The sequence below is a fragment of the Myodes glareolus genome, chromosome 25, assembly GCF_982192425.1.
Source record: "Myodes glareolus chromosome 25, mMyoGla1.1, whole genome shotgun sequence".
Taxonomy (NCBI): Eukaryota; Metazoa; Chordata; class Mammalia; order Rodentia; family Cricetidae; genus Myodes; species Myodes glareolus.
Genome location: NC_142050.1, coordinates 10375127 through 10399925, shown reverse-complemented (window position 1 = coordinate 10399925; position 24799 = coordinate 10375127). Strand labels below are relative to the sequence as shown.

General features: G+C 37.2%; 1 protein-coding gene across 4 annotated transcripts in view; it reads right to left on the bottom strand.

Moving 5' to 3' along the window:
- Phf14 (PHD finger protein 14) overlaps positions 1-21745 on the bottom strand; it is a 135735-nt gene extending 113990 nt beyond the window's left edge. The window contains exons 1-4 of one of the 4 annotated variants that reach the window (XM_048448967.3): positions 21577-21745; positions 21039-21149; positions 14240-14985; positions 7378-7522 (exon numbers count right to left, since the gene is read on the bottom strand). In XM_048448967.3, the coding sequence (XP_048304924.3) occupies positions 7378-7522; positions 14240-14985; positions 21039-21149; position 21577 (1003 nt within the window). In that variant the 5' untranslated portion in view covers positions 21578-21745. Of the gene's footprint in view, positions 1-7377; positions 7523-14239; positions 14986-21038; positions 21150-21576 lie in introns of those variants that run through there. The other 3 variants (XM_048448966.3, XM_087901812.1, XM_087901813.1) reach the window with 3 other exon arrangements.
- Positions 21746-24799: the final 3054 nt, after the last annotated feature.

The following is a 24799-nucleotide window of genomic DNA, read 5'->3' as shown; positions in this document are numbered from 1 at the left end:
AGACACTAGTTAACCATGAAGTCAGGAGGTCTGTACAGACAGAAAGTTTCAATAAGGTGGGGCAGACAAAGGATCTCAGCCTTTTTGGACAGAGGAACAGAAGAGATAGGAAGGGACTGTGGTTCTCTCTCTGCTTCTCTGGTCGTTCAGATTTTTATCCCAATATCTGACTCCTGGTTTTTACTGATAAGATTAATTAGATTTATGCTTCAAAAATATGGATCCCAGAGATCAATCTCAGTTTACCAGGGTTTAAAGAAGGCATCCATACCAAGTGAGCAGCCTGCTGACCCTGTACAAGATATTAAAATAAAACAGAACAGTGGACTACTGAGGAAATCAGAACATAAAATTAGAAGTCCTTGAAATAAAGGGAAACACAGCAAACAAAGCCAAGAAAAAAAGCAAATAGTCATCTTCAGTTCTTAGAAAAAAAACCAAACCATGCCAAACATTGAATTAGTAGAAACAAACAAACAAACAAAAAACAAAAATAAATCAGGTCTAAAAGAATAAAAGAAAGAAAGGATAGATAAAATGGCAAGTTGAGTTTCATTGAATATGAGATAAATTTATAGTGTACACTCACAAGGAGAGGGGCAATTAATCTGATAAAATAGAAATTCATAGCAGTATTAGGGACTATTTTGAAAAAATACATAGTAATAAATAAAATTCAGAAGAAACTGAAAGATTTCTGGAAACATGTGAATGCCAAAATTGAATCCAGAAGATACAAAAGTTCTGAGCAGACCAACAAAGAAAGAAATTAAGTCAATAATACAAAGTCTCATAATGCTGGGGAGGTAGTCCAGCCAATAAAGTGCATGCACAGCAAGCACGAGAACCTGATATCAGGCTCTAGCATCCATGCAGAGCAGATCAGTTCTGCTATCCCCATGCTGGAAAGGCACAGGTAGGGAGATCTTGGGGCTTGCTGGTCATCCAGCCTAGCTGAACTGGTGAACTGGTGAGCTCCCGGGTTCAGTGAGAAAGAGATCCTGGATTTAAAATAACTGGAAAGGACTAAAGAAAGATATTCAGTGTAGCTCTCTGGCCTACACACACACACACACACACACACACACACACACACACATACACACTACATATATGCACCTGATATAAGGGCATGTGCACATACAACAGCACGTACACACAAACTCACATGCATACATACACTACACGCACCTGCATGAACATACAACAGCAACAATAGTGTCCCAAAAAAGGAAAGACTAGGACTAGACGGTATCACTGACAAATTTTACTATACTTTGAAATAACACTGATGTTTTTCTCAAACTATTCCATAAAACTGATAGAAAGAACTCTTCCAAATTGGTTTTATTTTTTTAATACTTTATGTGTAAAATTTGCTTTATTATAAAGAACTCATAAATAAAATTACCATGTAGCTGAATTAATGTAGCCACTAATAAGCACTTTCCTAGACCCAAACTCTATACATCTCAATGAAATCCTGTGTAGTTAGAATAATCATTTTAGAGTCAGGGAAATTCCCTTGTATTTTCACACTTTCATTATCAATTAAATTGTTATGCACTTTTATCTACATTCTGTCCTTCCTCATCATCTAATACTAACTTTTCTTATTCTTTCTACATGTCATACTATACACATACTTACATGTTTTCAAATATACATGATATATATTATAAGCTATGATCAACATATGAATAAGACATGTAGGTTTTTTCTCTCTAAAATGGAGTGATCTTGCTTACTATTATACATTCTAAGTCTATCCATTCTCCTTCAAATTTTGTGACTTAGCTGAATAGTATTCCATTTTATATATGTACCAGATTCTCATCATCTATTCATTGGTTGATAGACATCTATTGCATTTAATGAGAACACAATTAACTTGAAATTAAAACCTGACAAGATCACAGAGAGAGAGAGAGAGAGAGAGAGAGAGAGAGAGAGAGAGAGAGAGAGAGAGAGAGAGAGAAGGGGAGGGGAGGGGAGGGGAGGGGAGGGGAGGGGAGGGGAGGGGAAAAAACTTGGGGGACAAAAATGCAACCCAATGTATCTGAACACTGATATAAATATCCTCAACAAAATGTTAGAAAATCAAATTGAAGAGAATATCAAAAAAAAACTCATAGCCAATAACCCAGCAGGTTTCATCCCAGGTACAATTATATGTGAATAAACATCAAACAACTTAATAAAAAATAAAAAATATCATAAAATCATTCCAACAGATATTGAAAAAAATAATGAACATCTCTTCATGACAAAAACTTTAAAAAAATTAGCTATACAAGGATCAACTCAATATGATAAAGGCTATATATGACAGCCAACATCATAATGAATAGGGAAAAACTGATACTATTTTCTCTATGATCGGAAATAAACAAGTGTCTAATCTAAACACTGCTTATATTCACATAGTGCTACAATCTTTAGGAAGAACAATTATGTGTGAAACAGAAAAGTTATACAGACAGAAAAACAGAATAAAATTATGTTCTATGTGATATATAAAATATGTCTCTATATAAAAGTATCTACAGACATCAACAATGACTATTACAACAGATAAAGAAACTTCATTTAAAAAAAAACCAAGATATAGAATGAAAACACAGACAGCAATAGTTTTTCTACATATCAGTAGTGAATTTTGAGAAGGAGAAATCATAGCATGTCATACCCAATGTGAACTACAGATTCCATATAATCCCCCATCAAATTCTAATGATATTTTTCAGAATTACCAAAAAAAAAAAATCCTAGGATTCATATGGAAATATAAAAGACCCTAAATAGCCAAGGCAACCTTAAGTTTAAAGATTATGGCTGGGGCATCACAATATCTGATTTTGAAATATATATGAGAGCCATAATTATGGGAACAGCATGACTGACCTACAAACAGATACAAAGATCCAGAAGGAAGAGATGAGAGAACCCTCTATACAACTACATTCAGCTAATTCTCTGATGTTTCAATAGCACACAATATAGGGGAAAAGAGCATCTCTAATAAATGTTGCTGGGAGACAGGATACAAACATGCATGTAGAAAACTGAAACCAGATTCCTACTTCTCAGCTCAAAACAAAAGTATAAGAGAAAAACCCAGAACTAAAAACTAGTAGAGGAAAATATAAAGAAACACTTTAAGATAGTGATACAATGATTGTTTCGGGACAAGAGTCTATGAGAATAAGAATGAGAACAGCCCCCATAGTCTCATATATCTGAATGTTTGAACCACAGTTAGTGGAACTGTTTGGGAAGGATTAGCAGATGTGGCCTTGTTAGAAGAGTATGTCCTTGCTGAAGAAGGTGGATCACAGGGGGTGGGCTCTGAGGTATCAAAAGTTCAAGCCATTCTCAGTTAGTGCACACTCTCTTCCTCTCTCCCCCATGCCTGCCTTGTGCCTGTGGATCAGATGTAAGATCTCAACCACTGCTCCAGAGCCATGCCCGCTTGCTGCCATGCTTCCTGTCATGATGGCTATGAACTCTACTACCCTCAGGAACCATGAGCCTCAAATTCAATGCTTTCATTTGTACGCTGCCTTGAACATGGTGCCTCTACAAAGCAACATAGAAATAACTAAGACTGAGTCCAACACCTCCAAAAGTAAAAACTAACAAATGGTATTACATCAAAGGAAAATGTTCTTGACACAAAGAGAGACATTAAAATAGAGTACAGAGACAATCAACAGAAAGGAAGAAGATATTTGCCAAATGTTTTCATCTGACAGAGGTCTAATAAAAGCATAATATAAAAAAAAAATCAGCAGTCAAAATCCAAGTAATCCAACTTCCAACTAAAACATATAGGAAAATGACATAATTATAAACTTCTCTAAAGAAGAAATACAAATAGCCAATCAATATATGAAAGAAATGTTCTATCTATTTTACTAGCCATGGCAAAGTACAAATACCACAATAAGGTATCACCTTATGCCAGCTAAAATAGCAATTATAAAAACATAAAATAAAGTCAGTTGGTGGTGTTGCACACCTTTAATCTCAGACTTGGGTAGTAGCGACAAGCAGATTTCTCTAAATTTGAAGCCAGCCTGTCTACAAAGCAAAATCCAGACAGCCAGTGGGATATTGAAAAAAATGAAACAACTCTATATTGTTGTAAGAAGACCTATTATATAATCCAGCTACCCACCTTCTACCTATACATCCAAAGAATATTAGGTCAGCATCAAGAGTTATTTGCATGCCAAGTTTATTACAGCAGTAGTCACAATACCTATTATATACTTTGTATAGATACTTGCCAATAAATTAATAGTAAAGAACTATGATATATCTGTATAATGGAGAACTATTCAGCTATGAAAAAACTGTCACAAAAGTCTTTTAATGTGATAGAAATGAAAGATACTATATTTAATGAAATAAGCCAAAAACAGAAAGACCATGTTCTCTTAACCATTTGTGGAAACTTAAGAGAAGTTAGAATGAACATAGAAGAAGAATTTACAGGAATTGAGGAGGGTACCAAAGGGCAGAAATCAGAAGAAATGGGCATAATCAATGAGTACTTCTGCATACCTGGAAAAACACAGTGAATATTCTTAATTTGTACAAGTCATAAGTGTTAATAATACAAAAAATATAACGAAAAAAGATTACATTGCATTTCAAATTGTTCAATTAGGATGCTCAAACATAGTACCAATTAATTAATTCTGAAACATGAAGATTTACTCAAGAAACTACAGTCCTCCTTTTACAAGTCAAATAGTAGCTAGCTCTCAGAAACACTTACAAGCACCAGTTCAGGAGCACTGAATGCTTTCTTGTACCCCTCTTCCATCTGTGGAAACAGGACTGTGACTAGGAAGAACCTGAGCAGGGGTTACACTGATACCAACCACACAGGATCTCAACCACCTTGAGTACCTATAGTAACTAAGTGAGGTAGGAAGACACAAGGTACCCTAACAGTGGAAAGTAACATTCCATGGGCTGGGAACTGGGACTAACTAAAAATGAGAAGATAGGATGGTTACAAGCATTCCTCATTGTCTGCCCCTGACTGTGCATAAAGCACAGCTCCAGTAGCAACTGACTTCCTCACTATAGGTATGGCATTGCTACTTATTGTGATCATCTAATTTATCTGTCTTGATGCAGACTGGCATTTTAGTTGTTTCTAAAATTCAAGGCTACCTTAGAAAGGTACATTTGTTTTTAATGAGGCCACTCATCTAAAACATAGATCATATTATGAACCTTTAATTAACCTTAAAGATGTCAGCAGGACTCAGCAATCCAGGATCCAGCAATACCACTCTTGGGAATATACTCAAGAGATGCCCAATTATACTACAAAAGCATTTGTTCAACTATGTTCATGGTAGCACTATTTGTAATAGCCAGAACCTGGAAACAACCTAGGTGCCCCTCAATGGAAGAATGGATAAAGAAAGTGTGGAATATATACGCATTAGAGTACTACTCAGAGCTAAAAACAATGACTTCTTGAATTTTGCATGCAAATGGATGGAAATAGAAAACACTATCCTGAGTGAGATAACCCAGACCCAAAAAGATGAATATGGTATGTACTCACTCATAAGTGGATTCTAGCCATAAACAAAGAACATTAAGCCTATAGTTCACAAGCCTAGATAAGCCAAATAACAAGGTGAACCCAAAGAAAAACATATACAGATCCTCTTGGAAATTGGAAGCAAACAAGATTGCCTGGCAAAAGTTGGCAGCATGGGGGTGGGGGTAGGGGTGGAGGGGTTAGATGAAGAGGAGGGGAGGAGAGGGAAGGGAGAAGGGAAAGACTGGAGAGAGCTTGGGGGAGTGGGAGGGTGGAGATGGAGGAAGGGCAGATATAGGAGCAGGGAAGAAGATGGCTACATTAAGGGAGCCACTGTAGGGTTGGCAAGAGACTTGATTCTAGAGGGGTTCCCAGGTGTCCACGGGGATGTCCCCAGTTAGGTCCTTGGGAAGTAGAACAGAGGGTGCCTGAACTGGACTGTCCCACTATCACACTGATGATTATCTCGAATATCACCATAGGATCTTCATCCGGCGATGGATGGAGATAGAGAAAAAGTCCCTCATCAGAGCAAGGAACTTAGCCCCCAAGGTCCAGTTGAAGAGCAGAAGGAGGGAGAAGATGAGCAAGAAAGTCTGGACTGCGAGGGGTTGGTCCACCCACTGAGACAGTGTGCCTGTTCTAATAGGAGCTCGCCAAATCCAGCTGAACCAGGACAGAATGAGCATGCGATCAAACCGAACTCTCTGAATGTGGCTGACAATTGGGGCTGACTGAGAAGCCATTGATAAAGGCACTGGGACTTGTTTCTTCAGCATGTACTGGCTTTTTGGGACCCTAGTCTATATGGATGCAAAGCTTCCTAGGCCTGGATGTAGCGGGGGAGGGCCTTGGACTTCCCACAGGGAAGGATTCCTGCCCTCTCTTAAGGAGGGAGAGGGAAGGGGGAGGATGAGTTGGGGAGCATGGGGAGTGGGAGGGGAATAGGAGGGGAGGGCGTATAAATTTTTGAATGGAAAAAGAAAGATTCTGTCTCAAAAAAGCCAATGATAATGGCAACATTAAAATGTTTTTAAAATTACACAATAATTTTTATTAGCATCAGAATGTCAGAAATCAATTCAATTTCTTAAACTATTGTCATGGTCTTAAAAAACTATATCCACGGTCAAATGACCTAACCTAAAATATGGCTCAAGAGTAATTTAAGAAATGAAGATTACCCTCTTGCCCATTAGGCAGAGTGTGGAGTACCAAGTCTGTGATCCTGGTACTTAGGAGGCGAGGCAAAGGCAGGAGCCTCAGGTCAAGGTCATCCTCTCCACTGTTTAGCAAGACCAGTGACAGCCTGGGCTACTTAAGATCCTGACTCAAACACAAACACAAAACAAAATAAAATAAAGATGAGTGATGACTCTTGTGTATCAAATGTTTTCTGGGCTTTGTGGTGCATGCCTGTATTGCCCCCACGGATGGGCAAAGACAGACAGGTCCCTGGGACTCAACTGACAGACAGTTAGTGGAATAAGCAAGTATCAGGTTCAATAAGAGACCCTGTCTCAAAACCTAAGATATTCAGCATCAACTTCTGTCTTCTACACACACATGAACAGACAAACGTGCATGAAAGTGCATATGTGCATACACATACACACATATGCATATATGACACATACACACAAAAATAAACATATTTCAGGACTCATAAATTATTTTCATTTGAACCATCACATCATTTAATAGTACAGTAAAACCTTATACAAGCATAAATGAAAAAAGCTCAAACTTCCTTTAAACAAGATGTAAACCTGCCATTTCTAACAGAAGAAAAACAGCAAGATTACCTTCATGAACGGTAATGCCACAATTGTCACACTGAATTATTTCATCTGCGTCTTCACTGTTATCTCCCAGACAAACACAGCAAATCAGAATGTGGTCCATTTTTTGGGAACTCCAGTTTTGGCTCTTCTCAAGAATCAGCGAGTCCTAAAATAAAATACACCAGAAAAATCACATTTTAATTAAAAACTAATTTAATAAAATTCTCATTCTTTTTAAATTCTATTTCTCATACTTCAAATTTATGTGGCGATCTATTAGGAACCTCAAAGTACACTCCGCCACCTTCATACATCTTGTCTGTCACTTCTCTCATTTACAAAGTGAGAAGTCGACTCTGGCACTTGACTTCCCCCTTATATTAGGGGGAAAAGGAACAACAGATCCTCTAGGCATCACCAATATACACAGACATTTTCAAAGTAACACGATGTAGCTCTTGTTACTTTGATAAAGCTACTGCCAGGAAAGACAAGACACACATATACAAAACAGGAGGAAGTAAGTTAAGGATAATGTATAAGCAAGTGTAAATATGATGTCTGAGAGACTCCAAAGTGTAAAAAGTGTGAAAGGTCCAGAGTTACCCAACTACTCTGAAAAAGCCTGAACACATAATCTGCAATTTAAAAAAATGTAGTTGCTAGTAAAGTAAGAGTGTTCCTTACATTTATGTCAAGAAAGATCTAGTGCAAAGTAGTAATAAAGATAGCCAGCTACTAACAACATAGAAGAGGAAAGCTGTAATAGCAGACAAACATAAAAAAATAAAATTTCAAGAAAAAGAAGCCTATCTATTTTAATGTAAACCTTGTGCATTATGGATGTAAACTTTAATAAGAAAATGATTCATTCTGACATGGTGGCACACTCCTCTAGCTCCAGCTACACATGGTGGCACACTCCTCTAGCTCCAGCTACACATGGTGGCACACTCCTCTAGCTCCAGCTACATGAGTGGATGGGGTAAAATGGCAGCCTGAGCCTAGGAAGTAGGACCAGTCTGGGTTAAACAGAAAGGCCCTATCTGAAAGAACAAAACAAAAAGTTTTGATATTTTCATAAATAACAATTAACATTACAGGATAGCATTCTGCCATATTTTCATTTATAAGCCTAACCACAGTAAAAACAAAACTGTTGTTAGTTCTATGCCACAGTCACTAAATATATTTAATTTCATATTAATATTTTACTGTTTTATATCCCTTTAGATTCTATCTATACTCTCAAAGGTAACATTTGGAACCATCATTTCAATTCAAATTGTAAATGACAAAATTTCAAATTTTGGGGGGGAGAGGAACTTTTTGAAACAAGATCTTATTATGTAACTCAAGATGCCCTTGAACTTGCTATGTACCCAAGGATGGCCTTGAACTTCTAATCCACCAGTCTCTAGTTCCCAAAGGCTCTGCTTACAGGCATATGCCACTACATCCACTGAAAATCCTCACAGGTTGCAATAAAATAATTCTTTCAATACATTTTATGGATAACATCTAAAATTACAGCTGTAAAACAAGTTAGAAAAAAATGGCTACCAAGCAGGGTGAGACTATCCTAAAAAGAAAAGTCAAGTTTTATAGTATCTTGATAGTTAATGAAAATCATGGGTTTCATTCTCAGCTTTCACTTAACAGCAGTTGAACATACAATGTTCCCATTTGTAAAATGAAAATGATAGAAATAAAATGCAACAGAAAGGTTGTTGTAAGAATTAATGAAATAATAAAGGTACTCAGTGTTGCACTGTTCATAGCTTCCTCCTCTCCTTTACACTCCCTGCAGATGATTCAAGAGAAACATAGACTGGCATCTAACAATGAGGCAAGGGACAGGCTGTCTTCAGGTGAATTAAATTACAGGCATGAATTGGCACTGGGAATCCAACCCCATCTCATAGACTATCACTTCTAAGTTCATTTTGGTTTTTGTTTTTTTAAATATCACAGACTAGAAAATGACCTAGTTTGGGCTACCAGGGTTAATGGACTGTCAACTTTTCTTTGAAAGATTTACTTCTAAGCCTCGGAAAAATGGCTTTTTAATACAGAAAATAAGTAAATTTCTATGAGTAAAACTGAATAAATAAAAAGAGAATTTCTTGAAGTAGAAGCTGAATCAATGGGAAGATCTAACTCCTCTAAGCTCTGATTTTATTCAGGAAGAGTGTCTATCTAAGCTGTCTCTCTAGGCCAGTTTCTCTCTACATGTACTCTTCTCTAATGCATGAGAATGAGAAAATAGCAGGGACGCTGTTCCTTGCCTTCTAATCCCAGTGAGACGCTTGTTCAAACTGTAATGCAGAGGGCAGAACAGTAACCCAACAGTGTCCACCTAAACAAACAGCTGGCCATGATGCTTCAGTGGGAACATATAAACCAAATTTTGAAAACATTATGAGCTAAGTTTTTGTTAGCAGAGCAAACATACATTAATGATTAAGTATGAATTATGATCATTTATGATCAAAATAGAGACCAGTTTTCTATGAACTTGTTACCATGTTTCTGAAGATATGTGTCCTCTTTCAAAGAACCCGCTAAAATGCTCAACAATAAATTTAAGGCAGCTTTATACAAAAATAGAAAACAGGAAAGTAAGTTATGGAAGACAAAAGAAAATTCACCTAGAAATTAGGAAAAAAGGGGGACTATAGAATAATTCAATGATTATTTCATTTTTCCCCTTGGAATGTAAAGTTAATCCTAAAGAAAAGAACTTAAAGGAAGGTGAGAATTCACAGGGCAATGGTTTTACATGTAAAAGCTAAGCCGAGGAATTGAACTGTAGGACACAGGTAGAGAGAAGAGAGGATCCAGGCAGAATAGAGAGGGAAGCAACTGAGAACTAAGTATAATGGAATATATGTTTGAAGATATTAGATCAAATCCCAATGCTTAGTATTACCAATCTGAAAACAAACAAACCTTAGCCTAAAAATGAAGCATTGTCTATTATTCTTACATTCTGGAACATATTTAGTGTTCATTTGTTATGTATTCTCTAAGATGATTAAAACATACACATTGCACTAAGTTTTACCTGTTGTATTAAGATTTAATAGAAAAAAATCTGATATACTTTACATGAAAGCAGCATTAAAAGATGAGAAAAAATTGTATACCAAAAGTATGATCAACAACTAGCTCTTCACCAATGCTCTCCTTCAAAGACTCTCAAATGACTCTGAGGCCAGCCTGGCCTACAAGAGCTAGTTTCAGGATAGGCTCCAAGGCTACAGAGGAAACCCATGTCAAAAACACGAAAAAAAAAAAAAGACTCTCAAATGTTTATAAAACATTATAACAGTTGCTTTTAACAGGACTTACAGCAATTTTTTTTCTCAAAAATGTGCAGAGATGACTAATTAGTAAGTCAGACATCCCAAACAGATGCATGTCTTCAGAAGTATGCTAGAAAGAATTGATAATAAACTTGAATTTTTATATTCATTTAATCCTAAGTGTGCTTGAATTACTTTATGTAATTACTTGTAATTCTTTGAATTATACTTGCTCTATTAAAACACAAATCATGTTTTCAAGAGAAAGGGTTAATATTTTCCCATTGAAAGTATTTATAAATTTTGCCAAACATTAGGTGACATTTATCATTACAGAGCCTTGTATGACCAAAAAAAAAAAGTTATTTTGTTGTTGAGCCAAAAATACAAGGCTGTACTTATCAAAACAGTAGTCCAAAAGCCAAACTGTTCTAGAGATTCTCAACGCGAAAGCAGCTTTGGGTCCTTAATAAAATAAGACTGCCATTCTATTGACAGAATTTCTGCATTGTATAAATTCTCATTTACTCTAGCTTCAAAGTCTTCAAAATGAGAACCCTTTTCTGAAAATGTTATACCACCCTTCTTTTGCTTTTTCTTTCTTTCTCTTTTTTCTTTTTTTCTTTTTCTTTTTTTTTTCCTTTGAGACAGGGTTTCTCTGTGTAGCCTTGGAGCCTGTCCTGGCACTTACTACATAGACCAGGCTAGCCTTGAACTCAGAGATCCACCTGCCTCTGCTTCTCAAGTGCTGGGAATAAAAGTGTGCGCCATTACTGTCTAGCCACTACGCTTCTTTTAAAAACTTAGGTAAGAAGATCAATGGGTGGGCAAAATGCTATTAGTGACACTTAAAATTTTCAAAATAAAGGTCTGAAAAGGACAGAGCCATACCTCAGGGGCGTTATCCAGACTGTACTGATTTAAAACGTGCAAATATGAAAGCCCACAGAAAAAGATAGGTACCAGTTTGCAGAAAATGCAACTCCAAGTACCTGTGCTCAAGCAACAAAGGTGTGTTCCTGGAAGCTCTTTTGCAGGAAGTGCACAGGTAAAGACTATTCTCATGATGCTATTAATATACTACCTGCTTTTTTTCCCTCTTCTCTTGTAACTGAGTGAAGTGTTCTAGAAGCTACCTAAAGTCAGTGTTACCAACTTAACAACTTGTCTGCTTCTCTATTGTGTTTTCGTTTTTACAGTTTCTAAGACTAATTTGAAATTGCAAATGTCAATAGATAGTCAACCTAAATAATACTGCAAGTCTTCAATAACATCTAAATGTTTAGAAGCATTCCTCTATGTGCATGAGGCATGTTGAAGCCAAAAAGTGAGTTATAAAAGGGCCCTGGTCAAAAAATGTAAATTCCCCTATGAAAACTGAAAACTGTTAAGGTTTCAGAGCACCATTTAATTATAGACAACCCACACCACTTCTCTGCAAATCGGCTTCCAGTTAAAAACTAAATATGATATTCTTGTTTGTATTTCTAAAGCCATACTTTCTGCTGTTTCTACTACAAAGGGGAATCTGACAGTTAAAAGGAAAATGGAAAAAAATGAAACCTCAAATACGTACTTGTTAGCTATAAGGACTAGTAAGATTGACCCATAAGGCAGCAAGAATAAACTTCAAACATCTTTCTATAAATACAAGATCATATAAATAGAAAATTTAGATTTGTAAGTAAGAATCTAAACACTAATTTATTAACTAAAATTGAATGTCTAGTTTAGTTTAACATGATTTAAATATAATTAAAATCATCATAAAATTTTAAAGAATTAAAATAGTTGGAGGGACAAAAACTGTAATCAAGCATTTAAGCAGGAGGCTATTTTCACAGAGATTAGCTTTCTGCAAGTTATTCTATATGGGCATTTTCTTAAGAATACTTTGGAATCTCATCCCAGAAATATCTTGGGACACTTAAATCTAGGCCCCATTACTTACCAGAATTTTTAATTTTTTTCACCAGAAGGGAAAAAAACTAACCCACATATATGATCTTGAAATGTATTATAAAACTTAAGTCTATTAAAACACTGTTGTCAAGTAGAGGTAATTAAAAGATAAATACATTTCTACACATATGCAAGTATCCCTACAGATTACTAAGAATCTCCTCCATATGCCCTCTATTGTTAAATTACTTTTGTGGATATTAACCTACTAAACATGGAACATGAAGAGATGCTACCAAAAGTAAGTTCAATCAATAGACCTAAAGTAAGTGCTAAATGCTATAAAAATAAACTAAACAGATAAATGCACAATCTAATTATTAACAAACCATAAATAAGCCAAAATGGCATTAGCAATATGGAACATTTTATGCTACAACCTTAAAAAGTACCACACCATCTCCTCAAATGAGTTTTCCTTTACCTAAAGATAAAAATTAGCTTAGCATTGGAAGCAGGCAATGTTCTTCATAGGAATGAGGGTAACCTGAAATTAATCGGTATTTATAATGCAAATAATAAGATGTTATTTCACCTCTGCTGACATGGAATCCCTGAGTTTGCTATATATTATTTAAGAGGAAAAGAAACCTACAAAATTGATAATAAGCCTGGTTACAATAGACAAACACTACTCTATAAATCTGTAAGCAGAAAAGTATGAAAGAATAAATAAAGCAAAGAAAATCTACCAGTATAAGCTACTTCAATGATATGAAAAACAAAAAAAAAAATGGTGAAGAAAATTTTGTTGACATAAACACAGTAACGGAAATGACAGAATTAATACAGTTCTACATGTGATGTAACAGATACATCTACATGTAAGACAGCAACTCAATCTTTCTTTTGGAAGGAAAACATATAGGCACACAGACAGAGACACAGATATATTTAACTGGAGTCTTGAACGTTGCACCTCTGGACCAATGGGTAAACCTAACGTGCAGTAGAACTTCAATGGCAGGACTGAAGTCATTACTGTTGCTTCAGAATAGAAACGTTTGTTCTATGGGGGAATTATTTGCTTTCATTTTTACTTCTTTGCAGAGAATTTGCTCAATAAATATGTTTTTAAAAGTACATTTTACCTTCACACACATAAAGCAAAGCATTGGTGACTATGCTGATGACTGTTACAGTTGATGACTTAACCCTTTAAAACAACTCTACAAATCTGAGGGGAAAAAAATGAACTATTTGCTGTTCTCTTCTAAAGTATTCAAAAGCTTTTTATTTTTATGTGGCTATGGACAAAATTATGCTGGAAGAAGTCTCTCCTACCATAACCCACTCTGTGCCAGTTAGCATCTACAAACAGGAAAATGAGAAAAATGGGAATAGAGAACTATCGTTTCCTAAGTCTAGAGATAGAAAAATGTTTCTCTACATATTCTTCTCCTTGGAGACGGAAACTACAAACTCCTGGGGAATGTTGACAAATGGTGGGTAATTAAAAGTTTGTTGACCAAATGAATGAATGTTACATTTAGGGTGTTCATTCACACCCACAACTAAAGAAAAATTCAAGGAAGCCACTTACTATAAGTAGTGAGTGAGAGAGTTCCCTTTTCCCCAGACAGACAGATATCATAAAAATCGGGTTGCTCTACCTCATTACTCTTGCTCTGAGATAGGGTCAGGCTATCATTGGTCAGTTCCTCATCATCAGCACTGTTTCTGCTAAGAACTTTACTCTTCTTCTTCTTGCAGCCCACTTCGCTAGCAGGGCTGCTATGGTCCTCATCATTGCCCTCGTCATTCTCATCTTCATCACTCCCACTTCCCTCATCTTCATCGTCCTCATTGTCCCCGTCACTGCCGTCCCTCTGAGAGGCCGCCCTCCCCTTCCTCTTCCCCACAGTGGGCCTCCAGTCGTTGTCGTCCGCGCTGTCATAATCGTCCATGTCGTTCAGCTCTTCCATGGATACAAAGTCCAAAAGGGGCCGGTTGCGACGAAGATTCCATTTCTTGGGCTCACTGACTTGGGCCTCGGTGGCGGCGGTGGTGGTAGGGACAGAAGGGGAGGTGACAGCGGGAGGACTTGTGGCTGTGGTGGCCGCAGCAGAGGCAGCTGCACTATCAGATACTGTTGCCTTTTCTTTCTCTTTTTCCTTTTCTTTCTCCTTTTTCTTTCTAGGTCTTTCTCCATTTTCTTCTTCTTCCTTCTTTTCCATTCTAATTAACTGCTTACCTGACGGCACTATTTCTTCCTCTGTACAATTTTTAAGCTGCTCTTCTCTGACTTTAATATCTTCACTCAGTTCTTCTTCTAAAATGTTTTCCTCAGAATCACTACAGGAGCCTTCTCCACTGTCCTTTGAAGGGTCTTCACTTCCATTACCACTCCCTTCAGAATCTGTCGAAAATATGAGAAAAAAAAAACCACACATATGTATATACATACACACACACACACAACACTGACACAAATGAAACCACCAAAACTTGTGAATAACTTGCAAAACAATATAAACAAATCTACAGCAAAGGATGGTAGACATTCCCAACCTCATTAAATAATAAGTCAACAAAATTGATATATGATTTAATCCAATATGAATTAATGAAGATGACATATGAAATCTAAGTTAGAATATACTATAAGAATAGTACTACCATTTTATATCGAATAGCTAATAACAGTACAATGTCCTAGAAATAGTTTTATTTTCTAAAAGTATGTTTTAACGGGCACTTGATTATAACTTTATCATAATGTAATTTAACTAATCTTTGTTTATATCCTTCTTTCATAAAATATGCATACTTAAACTAATGAATCACAAATCAAACAAGAAAAATTTAGCCCTCTAAAATTGTCTGATTTATTAAACCTTTTTCTATCAAAACAAACATAAACATTTGATAGTGAACTTGTAGCAGACAATGTTACATCAAGTACAAAGGTGAAAATGGACAAAACCAATGGCACATAAGAAAATAGAAGATGAAGGAAAATTTCTGTCTTCCTGCTTAGTAGAATACTGCCCATATCAATAAATGTGTCATGTAAACTTTTGTTAACTTCTAACTATTAAATGCCCTACAATGGAAGATGCTCATGAAGAAATGAATCTGTCCTAAAATGCCCAGCTCCCTGCTACTGAACAAGTAAACTATGATTATTGGGTAGATCATGCAAGCTTACAATTAGCAAGCTGCTTCCATGCCCACCAAGGGCGGCCAAGTCCATCTGAACCCAGCACTTACTCTAATCTTGTCTGAACACAAGCCAAAGGTAAAAATTTTAAATATTTGAACAGGAGGACAAAGGAAAATGGAGAAAGAGGAGGGAGAAACCGTTTTTATACCAATTGTAAAATCTATAGGAAAATAAATTGTCTGCATCTATAGTCAAGAAAATGGAAATGATAAAATAGTGCAAAGCATTACTTTACTGTTTTAACTGTTTTACTGTTAAAAAATTACTGTTTCTATAAAATTTTAATTTCAATGAATTTAATTTTCCTTCACTTTTAAAATTAACTGGGAATTGAAGGTGCAAAGGTTAGAAAAGCTCAGTCATCTCAGAAGCCCCATATCCTGTGTGCTAGTTAACTCATGCAAGAAATGAAAACAACAGACGCTGAATGACCCAATGAATTTACTATCAACCTCACGACTATCAGCTTATTCAGTAGTGTTCTGAAGGAAGAAACAAAAGAACAAAAATCGCCCTTATTCTAAATAATCTCACACAAGGCAAACATGCGCTATCATACAAGCTAACAATTCTCTAGGTTTCAGACCTTTGGAGCTAGGTATGTGTGCTGAAATTTAGGAATGATCATATTTTACAAAGGTAATTTGAAATATGAATAATATATTACATTAATACCACATTAATATCTAAGGTGCTATCAAATATAATAAACAACAAAAGGTACAAATATTCACAATGTATGAGAAATGACACAAATCAACTGTCTGTTTTAGACCAGTTTTACTGTAAAAACAAGTTTCTGCCAAACTGAAGAAATTCTTTAAAATGTTGAGCTTTACAGATTTAAAGAGCATGGACTCAATTTCATTCCCAGGCAAGTGACTTGATTTCAGCTGAACAATTCTATAAATGATTAAGAAAAATTGGATTTTTACACCATTCACAATAACTGAACTTAACCTACAAAAAAAAATCAATCCTAGCTAAAATCAACAATGATTTCTACAAATTTCTAAGAAATGGTCTTCTAAGAAATAAGCAGAATTCACTAAATACTTAAGAGGCAGAAAAGGATCTCTTGTGCATCAGCTAAAGAAAAGTGTGACACCTTACAAGTGCCACCGCAATCAAGAGGCTAAACAGTATAGACAAAGGGGAAGAGCCTACTCTTCTGGATCAGTCTGCAGAAGGGATTTTAACAAGAACGTAATAGAAGATACATAACTTCTCCTAGAAGCTCCTAGTACAGAGTATGGGTTCACGATGAGAACAAACTTTGTAATACCTGGTAAACTTTACAAATGTCATGGAGTTTGTAATTTTATTTTTAATGTCAATACTAATGTCAATTATTTTCAAATACAGGGGTAAGCTAACGTTCTTTGATCTTGTTTTGCTTTATAACCATGTTTGAGCACAGTGCAATTTTAAAATTCAATTGTTTGATATTCTTCTTCAAATTCAAATACTAGGTGCTTGCCAAACTTTTTCTTCACCAAATGTAACATCTTAGCTATAGTTTAACAGGGCCAGGATCGCTGGAAAAGTAACTTTTTCATCTGATTAGCCATTACTTCTATTTGGTACATATTCATTTGAGGAACAGATATATTTATTCATAAGCACAGATGAAAAAAACCAATAATGAGAAATGAGGTCCATACCTGGCTACATATTTAAAGGCTGCAAAAGAAAAGCACCGCTATTACTACAACATCAAAGAACAACTATCCCCCATGTTGCCTTCCAAATCTATCATTTCGCATAGGAGAAAGGAAATAATAGAGGAAGGAGGCAAAGAAGGAAGGAAAATTAAAAGTGTGAAAAAATTAGCCAGATACTGCAAATAAAACTATCGTATGCATAAGGACAGAGTTAATTAATCCCCACATCTACAATGAATTTTTTTACATTTTTAAATGAGTTTAAAATTAAAATTCAATCCTTCATTTAGTTACAGAATTATGAAAAATAACCCTTCAAAACACACAGTATATCAGGATCACTCAAAGAAACAGTCATTTCAACTGTTAGTTAAGGAAATTTTTTTAATTACAGAATTAAAAACAAAGCTTCAAAACTCCCTTGACAATATTCACTTAATAATATGAATTTAATAATCAACAATAAGTATCATTACAACACTCATTTTCTTAATCATGAATATAAAATAATAAAATCAGTACAATTGAGAGATTTCCAACTATGAAATACAGCCTTTGTCCAATAATTCTATAACCTTAGTCATTCTTTTCATTGGCAAGAATTAGTAGCATAAACTAACACAGTAACTAACAGAGCCTAGAATTATCTTTAAATAATTTGGTTTCTTCTCATAGAAGTCCATCACTCAACAAAACTCATTCTCTCCTGACTCTAGTTACAGGCTGTGCCATCTTGCCATATTCTGGGTAAATCCAAAGCAGAGCTTCTCTGGGATGGGTAACTCTTTCTCTAAAGGACATGCACTAGCTCCTGGAAACGCTGGCAGTCACACAGTAGGTACAAGTGGGGAAGACACTGGCATCAAACACAAGACAAAGATACTCTAAACATCAACTCTATACTACACAGGACAAACCTCCACAACAAAGAAATTGTCAACACAAAATGTCAAGAGTGTCAAGACTTTCTGAGAAATCCACATCTAAATTGAGATCTCAATAGTCTCACCGTCCTCTACACATGTTTCTTTCACCATTCTTTTGACTTGGGCCTAACCCCACTAGAAATAACATTTCCATGTCTCTGCATCTTTAACATTTATTGTTTCTCTCACCAAGACTGTTTTTCTCTTTATTTTTCTTAGTTCACACCTCCTTCCCTAGCTCCTCAATGAAGATGACCTATATCAACCTAGTCAAAACCAATCCTTTTGCCTCCAGAAGACTTGAACCACATACATAATCAACTATTCCCTGTATTACCCATCATTTAATAAGTGCAATCTATTTATCTGTGATTTCCCTATAACGTTCAGAAAAGTGTTAAAATTAAATGCTAATGAATACAACTTGATCAACAAACACAGAGTAAACAAAAAGCACTACCAAAAAAAACAATTACTGAAGTATCAACCTGCCTCTTCTAGTTAGATTACTTCCAGGCAAAATGTCCTCACTGTATTAACTAAATAACCCATCAAGATCTGGGTTATTTATCCCAGATAAAATCCCAAAAAAATATGGGATTTTTGCTTTTGCTTTGCATAACAAAGAAAATAGGAAAGGTCAGGACACTATTAATTTATATTGTTAGTAAAATGAACGAATGCACACATCTTCAAAAAGCTTTCAATGCAGATAACAGAAAATTATCCCTAATCCCAGGCACAAATCAAATCAAATACTTTACTTAAGCGAAACAAAGAGTTCATGTCCAGTATCGGGCTGGTTTAGAACTACAAAATCAGTCCCTTGTATGCGGTTCCATCTAGCATTTCCACATACGGTTCTTCTGGTGGCTAGTACCATAATTTTACCTGTGCCCTGTCTTAGAGCATGCTTATTTCACTGCCCTCAATCAACAATGAGAGGAAGTAGTGCTGATCTAGATAAGTCAATATCTCAGCTGTGAGGAGCACCAACATTCCTGAGGCAAAAGTGGGGAAGAAAACTCGCATGCCACTGACTATTATTTTAAATAAAACCATTGACCACTAGCTCTTTTTCACAGTAACATTTCCAAAACTGCAAAAACAAATCTGTGACCTGAAATCTTAAGATCATGGATATAAAGTCGCCAGGAGTCTGGGCAGTAAAAAACTGGGAATTATACAACAAGGAACAGAATGTATGAAATTTGAGTGCTTTTAGGGGATATATATTAGCCAAATATAACATCTGTTCAACAATTATTCGTACTTATCAAGGTTGGGAATCTTGACGTGACTTGATACCATACATTATTTTTAAAGAATCTTATAAATGTATCTGGATTGTTCCATGCCTTGTAAAGAGAATGCTTGTGAATGACTCCGCCTCAATAACTGAGAAAATAAACCTATCAAGTCAGAATTTATCGAAACAAAACCATTTTTGAACATTTAAAGAAAGTTTTAGAGTTTGTTTCATAAATTCCTACCTTCTAAGTGGTACCAATTTTTGTCGGTTTAGAGTCTCACTGACACATCAATACTACCTTTTAGCAAAGCATATTCCTGCTAGTCTTCTCTAGGAAGAAGACATTTGCATTTCACCTCCTCTCCCTTTCCTTCTTTGAAAGTACCAAACACCAGTGAATCAACTAAATAGGAGATAAAGAGCTGCAAAGTAAAGGTTAAAGAACAGTTAATCAAGACAAGCTTATTAAATGTTGATTGCTGGACTCAACTCAGCAGTTACCGCAATCTCCAAGCCATTGTGACTTGAGATTACGTCAACCCACTCTTCGGTTCTGAACAGCGAAAAGATGAAATGTTACAGTCAGACCCATCGGGTCCATCAATTTATGAATACCCTCCTGAGCAGTCGTTTAAACTCAGTACTATACCCAGTACAGAACCCCTGTGACTCTAAAGAACTATCTCCATGAAGAGCTATTATAAAATCTATAATGCAAACTGTTTGCTGATGCCATTAAGAGTAACACAACTCAAACTAATTCCCTGCCCTCTCACTACCTTTAGAAGCAGAGGAGAGCCAGAGAAAGGGAGCAAGATGTTTCAAAATACCAAACTGCATGATGGGATACTAAAAACATTTTAGAGGGCCTGAAGTATTGCTCAGCCGGAGAGCAAGAGCAAGGTCCTGAGTGTAAGTCCACTACTTCAAGAGTAAGGGATGAAAGTAGAAAGGTTCTCACTTTATCTAAATGTTCATCAAAGCAGCAGAAATACCAAAAGTTTTCAATGCTCATGTGTTTGCTGATCTTTTTCAGATATAATTTTATGTTTCTCAGTTTCCTTTAACTAAACCCTAATATAACTAAATTTAACCCTAATTTAACTAAAAACCCTAATTTAACTAAACTCTTCACTAAAATATATAAGCATAAATGCATTTTAGGGTATAGGACAGAAAAAACTGCTTCTGCGTCTTTGAAAAGGGGTCTTCTGTACCAGATAACCATAGCAGGATCTAGTGAAAGGATCTTGGGAAAATGCGGGAAATCAAATGAACAAAATAAATGGTATGTGTGCTTTTACTGTAAATGAGCATTTTAATCAAAACTGATTCAAAAATTAAAGTTAAAAATACACGGAACCGGAGAAAGGTGCGAAGGGGAAGGAGGAAGGAAGCGTTTACCTGAAGCATCTCCAACTTTAAAATCACTGTCATCTGAACTATCATAATCGAGAGCTTCCAGAAGAGAAGCTGCCAAAGGCTTCACCTGCCTCCTCTTGGAGCTGCGATCCACTGTTAAGAGAAAATATTACAGTCATTTTACAATCTCACCGAACAGGGAGAGCTGAGATGCTAAAGACGGTAGGGGTGACATCGTGCAAGGACTCTGAGTTCTCAACACAGTGCTTGGGGAGAAGTTGGGTTTGTGGACGCTGACTGCAGAAGGCCAGGTTGCCCCTGTGGTGCAGCCACGACCAAACCAGCCAACCCTCGCAGACCCCCGCCTGACACACATTCGAGGGACCGGCTTCAGTAACTACTCGGGAATCCCTCTTAGACCCCGCAACGGACAAAAACGTACACCCACTGCAACCCAGAAGCCAGGGCTCACTCCCAGGGGTCCGTTTGTCAGGCAGGACCCACCCAGTCCTCCGGGCTCCGCAAGCCCTGACTTCGGGAAGGGTCGGGAGGGGCCGACCAAGGCCTCGGATACACTTACTAAGGAATCCGTGAGGTGGTCGTTTGGAGGAGACCTAGGGAGAGGCTGCAGGAGGCAAGGCAGCGGGAACGCGCGGAGGGCCGCGGAGACCAGTCCGAGAGCGGCTATTTAAGCGGGGCGGTGCGCCGGCCGAGCAGGGGCGACCCCGGGGGCGGGCCACCGTCCCTCCCCACCCCCACCCCGCCCCTTCCCCCGTGCTCCCGGGTCAGAGGCGCCAGGCCCGCCCGGCCGCCCGGCGAGGGGAGCTGCCCCCGTAAAAACCAGAAATAAAAAGAACAGAAAACTTTATTATCCTGCACCAGAAGACAACAAAAGACCCAGAATCCCCACAGTCTGAGGGCGACGGGCTGAAACAATGGGGAGAGCAACGACCCGGATACAGCTCTGACGAGAAGGAAGTAAAAAACCAAACCACGAGCTAAAGGGCCGCTGCAAGCGGCAGAAACGGAGCGCGCGTGCGCAGACGCGCTCCCTCCCGGGAGAGAGCCGAAGGTAGACGAGGGAAGCCGAGTGAAGCCGAGAAACGTCAAGACAGAGTTTCGCGCACAGCCCCAAAACTCCGCCCATAGCCTCAAGAGAGACTAGACCTCCCTGAAACTGTCCTCCCATCTCCTTCCAGTCATGTAAGACCAATGCTGAGTCTGGTTTGTGTTTTTTAAGATTTTAATTTTTTCATTAAAGGACTACTAAAAACCATAACTGATATCTACAACCCCATCACCTCCTACTGCTTCCTTGAACTGCTCTTCCTTTAATAGGAATGCACAAAAATATGTTTTCTGCCAAAGGTCTGTGAATGAGAATTTTATGTCAGATACAAAGGAGTTTTGGTTTTGCTTGTTTGTTTGTTATTGTTTTATAACTAAGATCCTGATCATGACTAATTATTTTGCTGTGTCCTCGGAGTTTGTTTCTTAATGTAGTTACCAGCTATTCCTCTCTCCTGAAGATAAACTGTCCAGCCTAGCCCTCAACCTCTTCTCTGTCAGATCCTATAACTAAGCCTTCCAAGCTACGAGGAACATTATAATATTTAATAAATGATTTATGACCCCTCACACATATGTACAAAATGTTATGCCTAGCCAGTAGGGTAAACCCTGAACAAGAATTTCTAGAAAAAAAGCTGTGTCTACGCCAGATAATTTTATTAAAACTGATTAAACTCTGGAGAGATTGGGAAGTTTTAATTCCAGAGCTTTATTACCAACTAACCCAGTCTATAGCTGAGCTACTAAATAGCCATTCCTTTCGCACCTTCATGTCAGATCTAACAATGTGTGACTAACAGATAGAAGTCATTTTGGTGTGGGTTAACTGAACAAAACACTAGTTTTTCCACCAATCAAGGGGCTAAGAATGTTGATAGATAGCATCCAGAGTGTGTTACAGAGTTCCCTCCATCTTGCCATGCCTGGTACACCCACCAAAGTATGTGAAAACTGTCATGGTGTATGGCTTTCTTCTGTTACTAAAAACAGTTCATGCAATCACTACCTCTTTGGAACGTGATAACATGGTGTTTGGAGGGACCTAAGTCTATGTACCAGATGCAGCAGTCATATATCAATTTCAGAAGCCACATTCTGTTCTAAAGAAGCTAATAAAATATTAGGATCTGAAGCAGTCTCAGTATGATAGTCTTTAACCTGCTCTTTATTGAGATTAGGCCAAGGTTTGAATTAAATCTACTAGATTCATTCATTTATTCCACAAATATATGATGAATGGTGGTATGGGTAGCATGGGAAATAAAATGTTTGGAAAAATTGAAAATGAGCCGGGTGGTGGTGGCACATGCCTTAAACCCCAGCACTTGGGAGGCAGAGGCAGGCGGATCTCTGTGAGTTTGAGGCCAGCCTGGTCTACAAGAGCTAGTTCCAGGATAGGCTCTAAAGCTACAGAGAAACCCTGTGTCAAAAAATAAAAAAGGGGGCATATGTACCTTATGAAAAATGATTATTCTCTTTTCCCTGCCAGAACTTAAGCTACAGTTGAATGTACAAAAATTATTGTTTCTCACTCTGGGCAACCAGGGAAAGAATACACATACTAAGAGAGAAGGAAACACACACAAGAAAAGCATTCTAGAGGAATTTATATTTCTATTCAGACACAGAAGGTTAAGTATGCATCTAAACTGGGTGGGGTTGGGAGTAAAGGTGGCAGAGATGTTTAAAAGCAGAAATGTCCAGGTGTCAGAACACGTGGAGACTGAAAACCTGGTGGGCACTTTAACATATTTAAGAAATAAAAGGTCTTGAACAGTTCTATTCATTTCCTTTACCTGTTTGGTTTCTCTTGTCTTTCTTTCAGGGATTTATTCATTTCCTCCCACTGTTTGTGTTTTTCTGGATTTCTTTAAGGGATTTATTCATTTTCTCTTTAAAGACTTCTATCATCTTCATAAAGTTGGTTGTAATGTCGTTTTCTTGTGCTTCGTCTGTCGTGAAATATTCAGGGGTTGCTGTAGAACAACTGGGCTCTGGTGATGCCATATTGCCATAGCTGTTCTTATACTGGCATCTAGGCATCTGAGTTTGGGTAATTACAAGTTTACATCCCAATTTCTGACACACAGGTTGATCACTGGAATTAAATTAAAGACCAGACATAAATCCACACACCTATGAGACACTCAATTTTTTTTTATAAGAAGCCAAAACTATACAATGAGAAAAACAAAACATCTTCAACAAATGGTGCTGGTCTAACTGGATGTTGGCATGTAGAAGAATGCCAATAGATCTACACCTATTACCCTGCACAAAACTCCAGTCCAAGGGAATCAAAGATCTCAACATAAAACCAGACACACTGAACCTGATAAAAGAGAAAGTGGGGAATAGCCTTGAATGCATTGGCACAGGAGACAGCTTCCTAAGCTGAACACCGATAGCGCAGGCTCTAAAATCAACAATAAAAAAATAGGATCACATGAAATTAAAAGGTTTCTGTAAGGCAAAGGACACTGAATAGGACAAAACGGTAGCCTACAAAGCAGAAGTGTTAGCATTTAGGCATCCTTACTGGCCTGCCTTAGGGTCCTGACTGGATATGTCCTTAACTGCAGTCACTAAGAGCACCTTCTGTGCATAGTTGCTACATTTCCTTTTAAAAGGTGGGCCTACTCACCTCCCGGTCTCTTCCTCTTTTTTTCCTCTCTCTCCTGCTGTCTTTCTCTTTCTTTCTCCCTCTCTCTCTGTTTTTCTTCTGCCACACT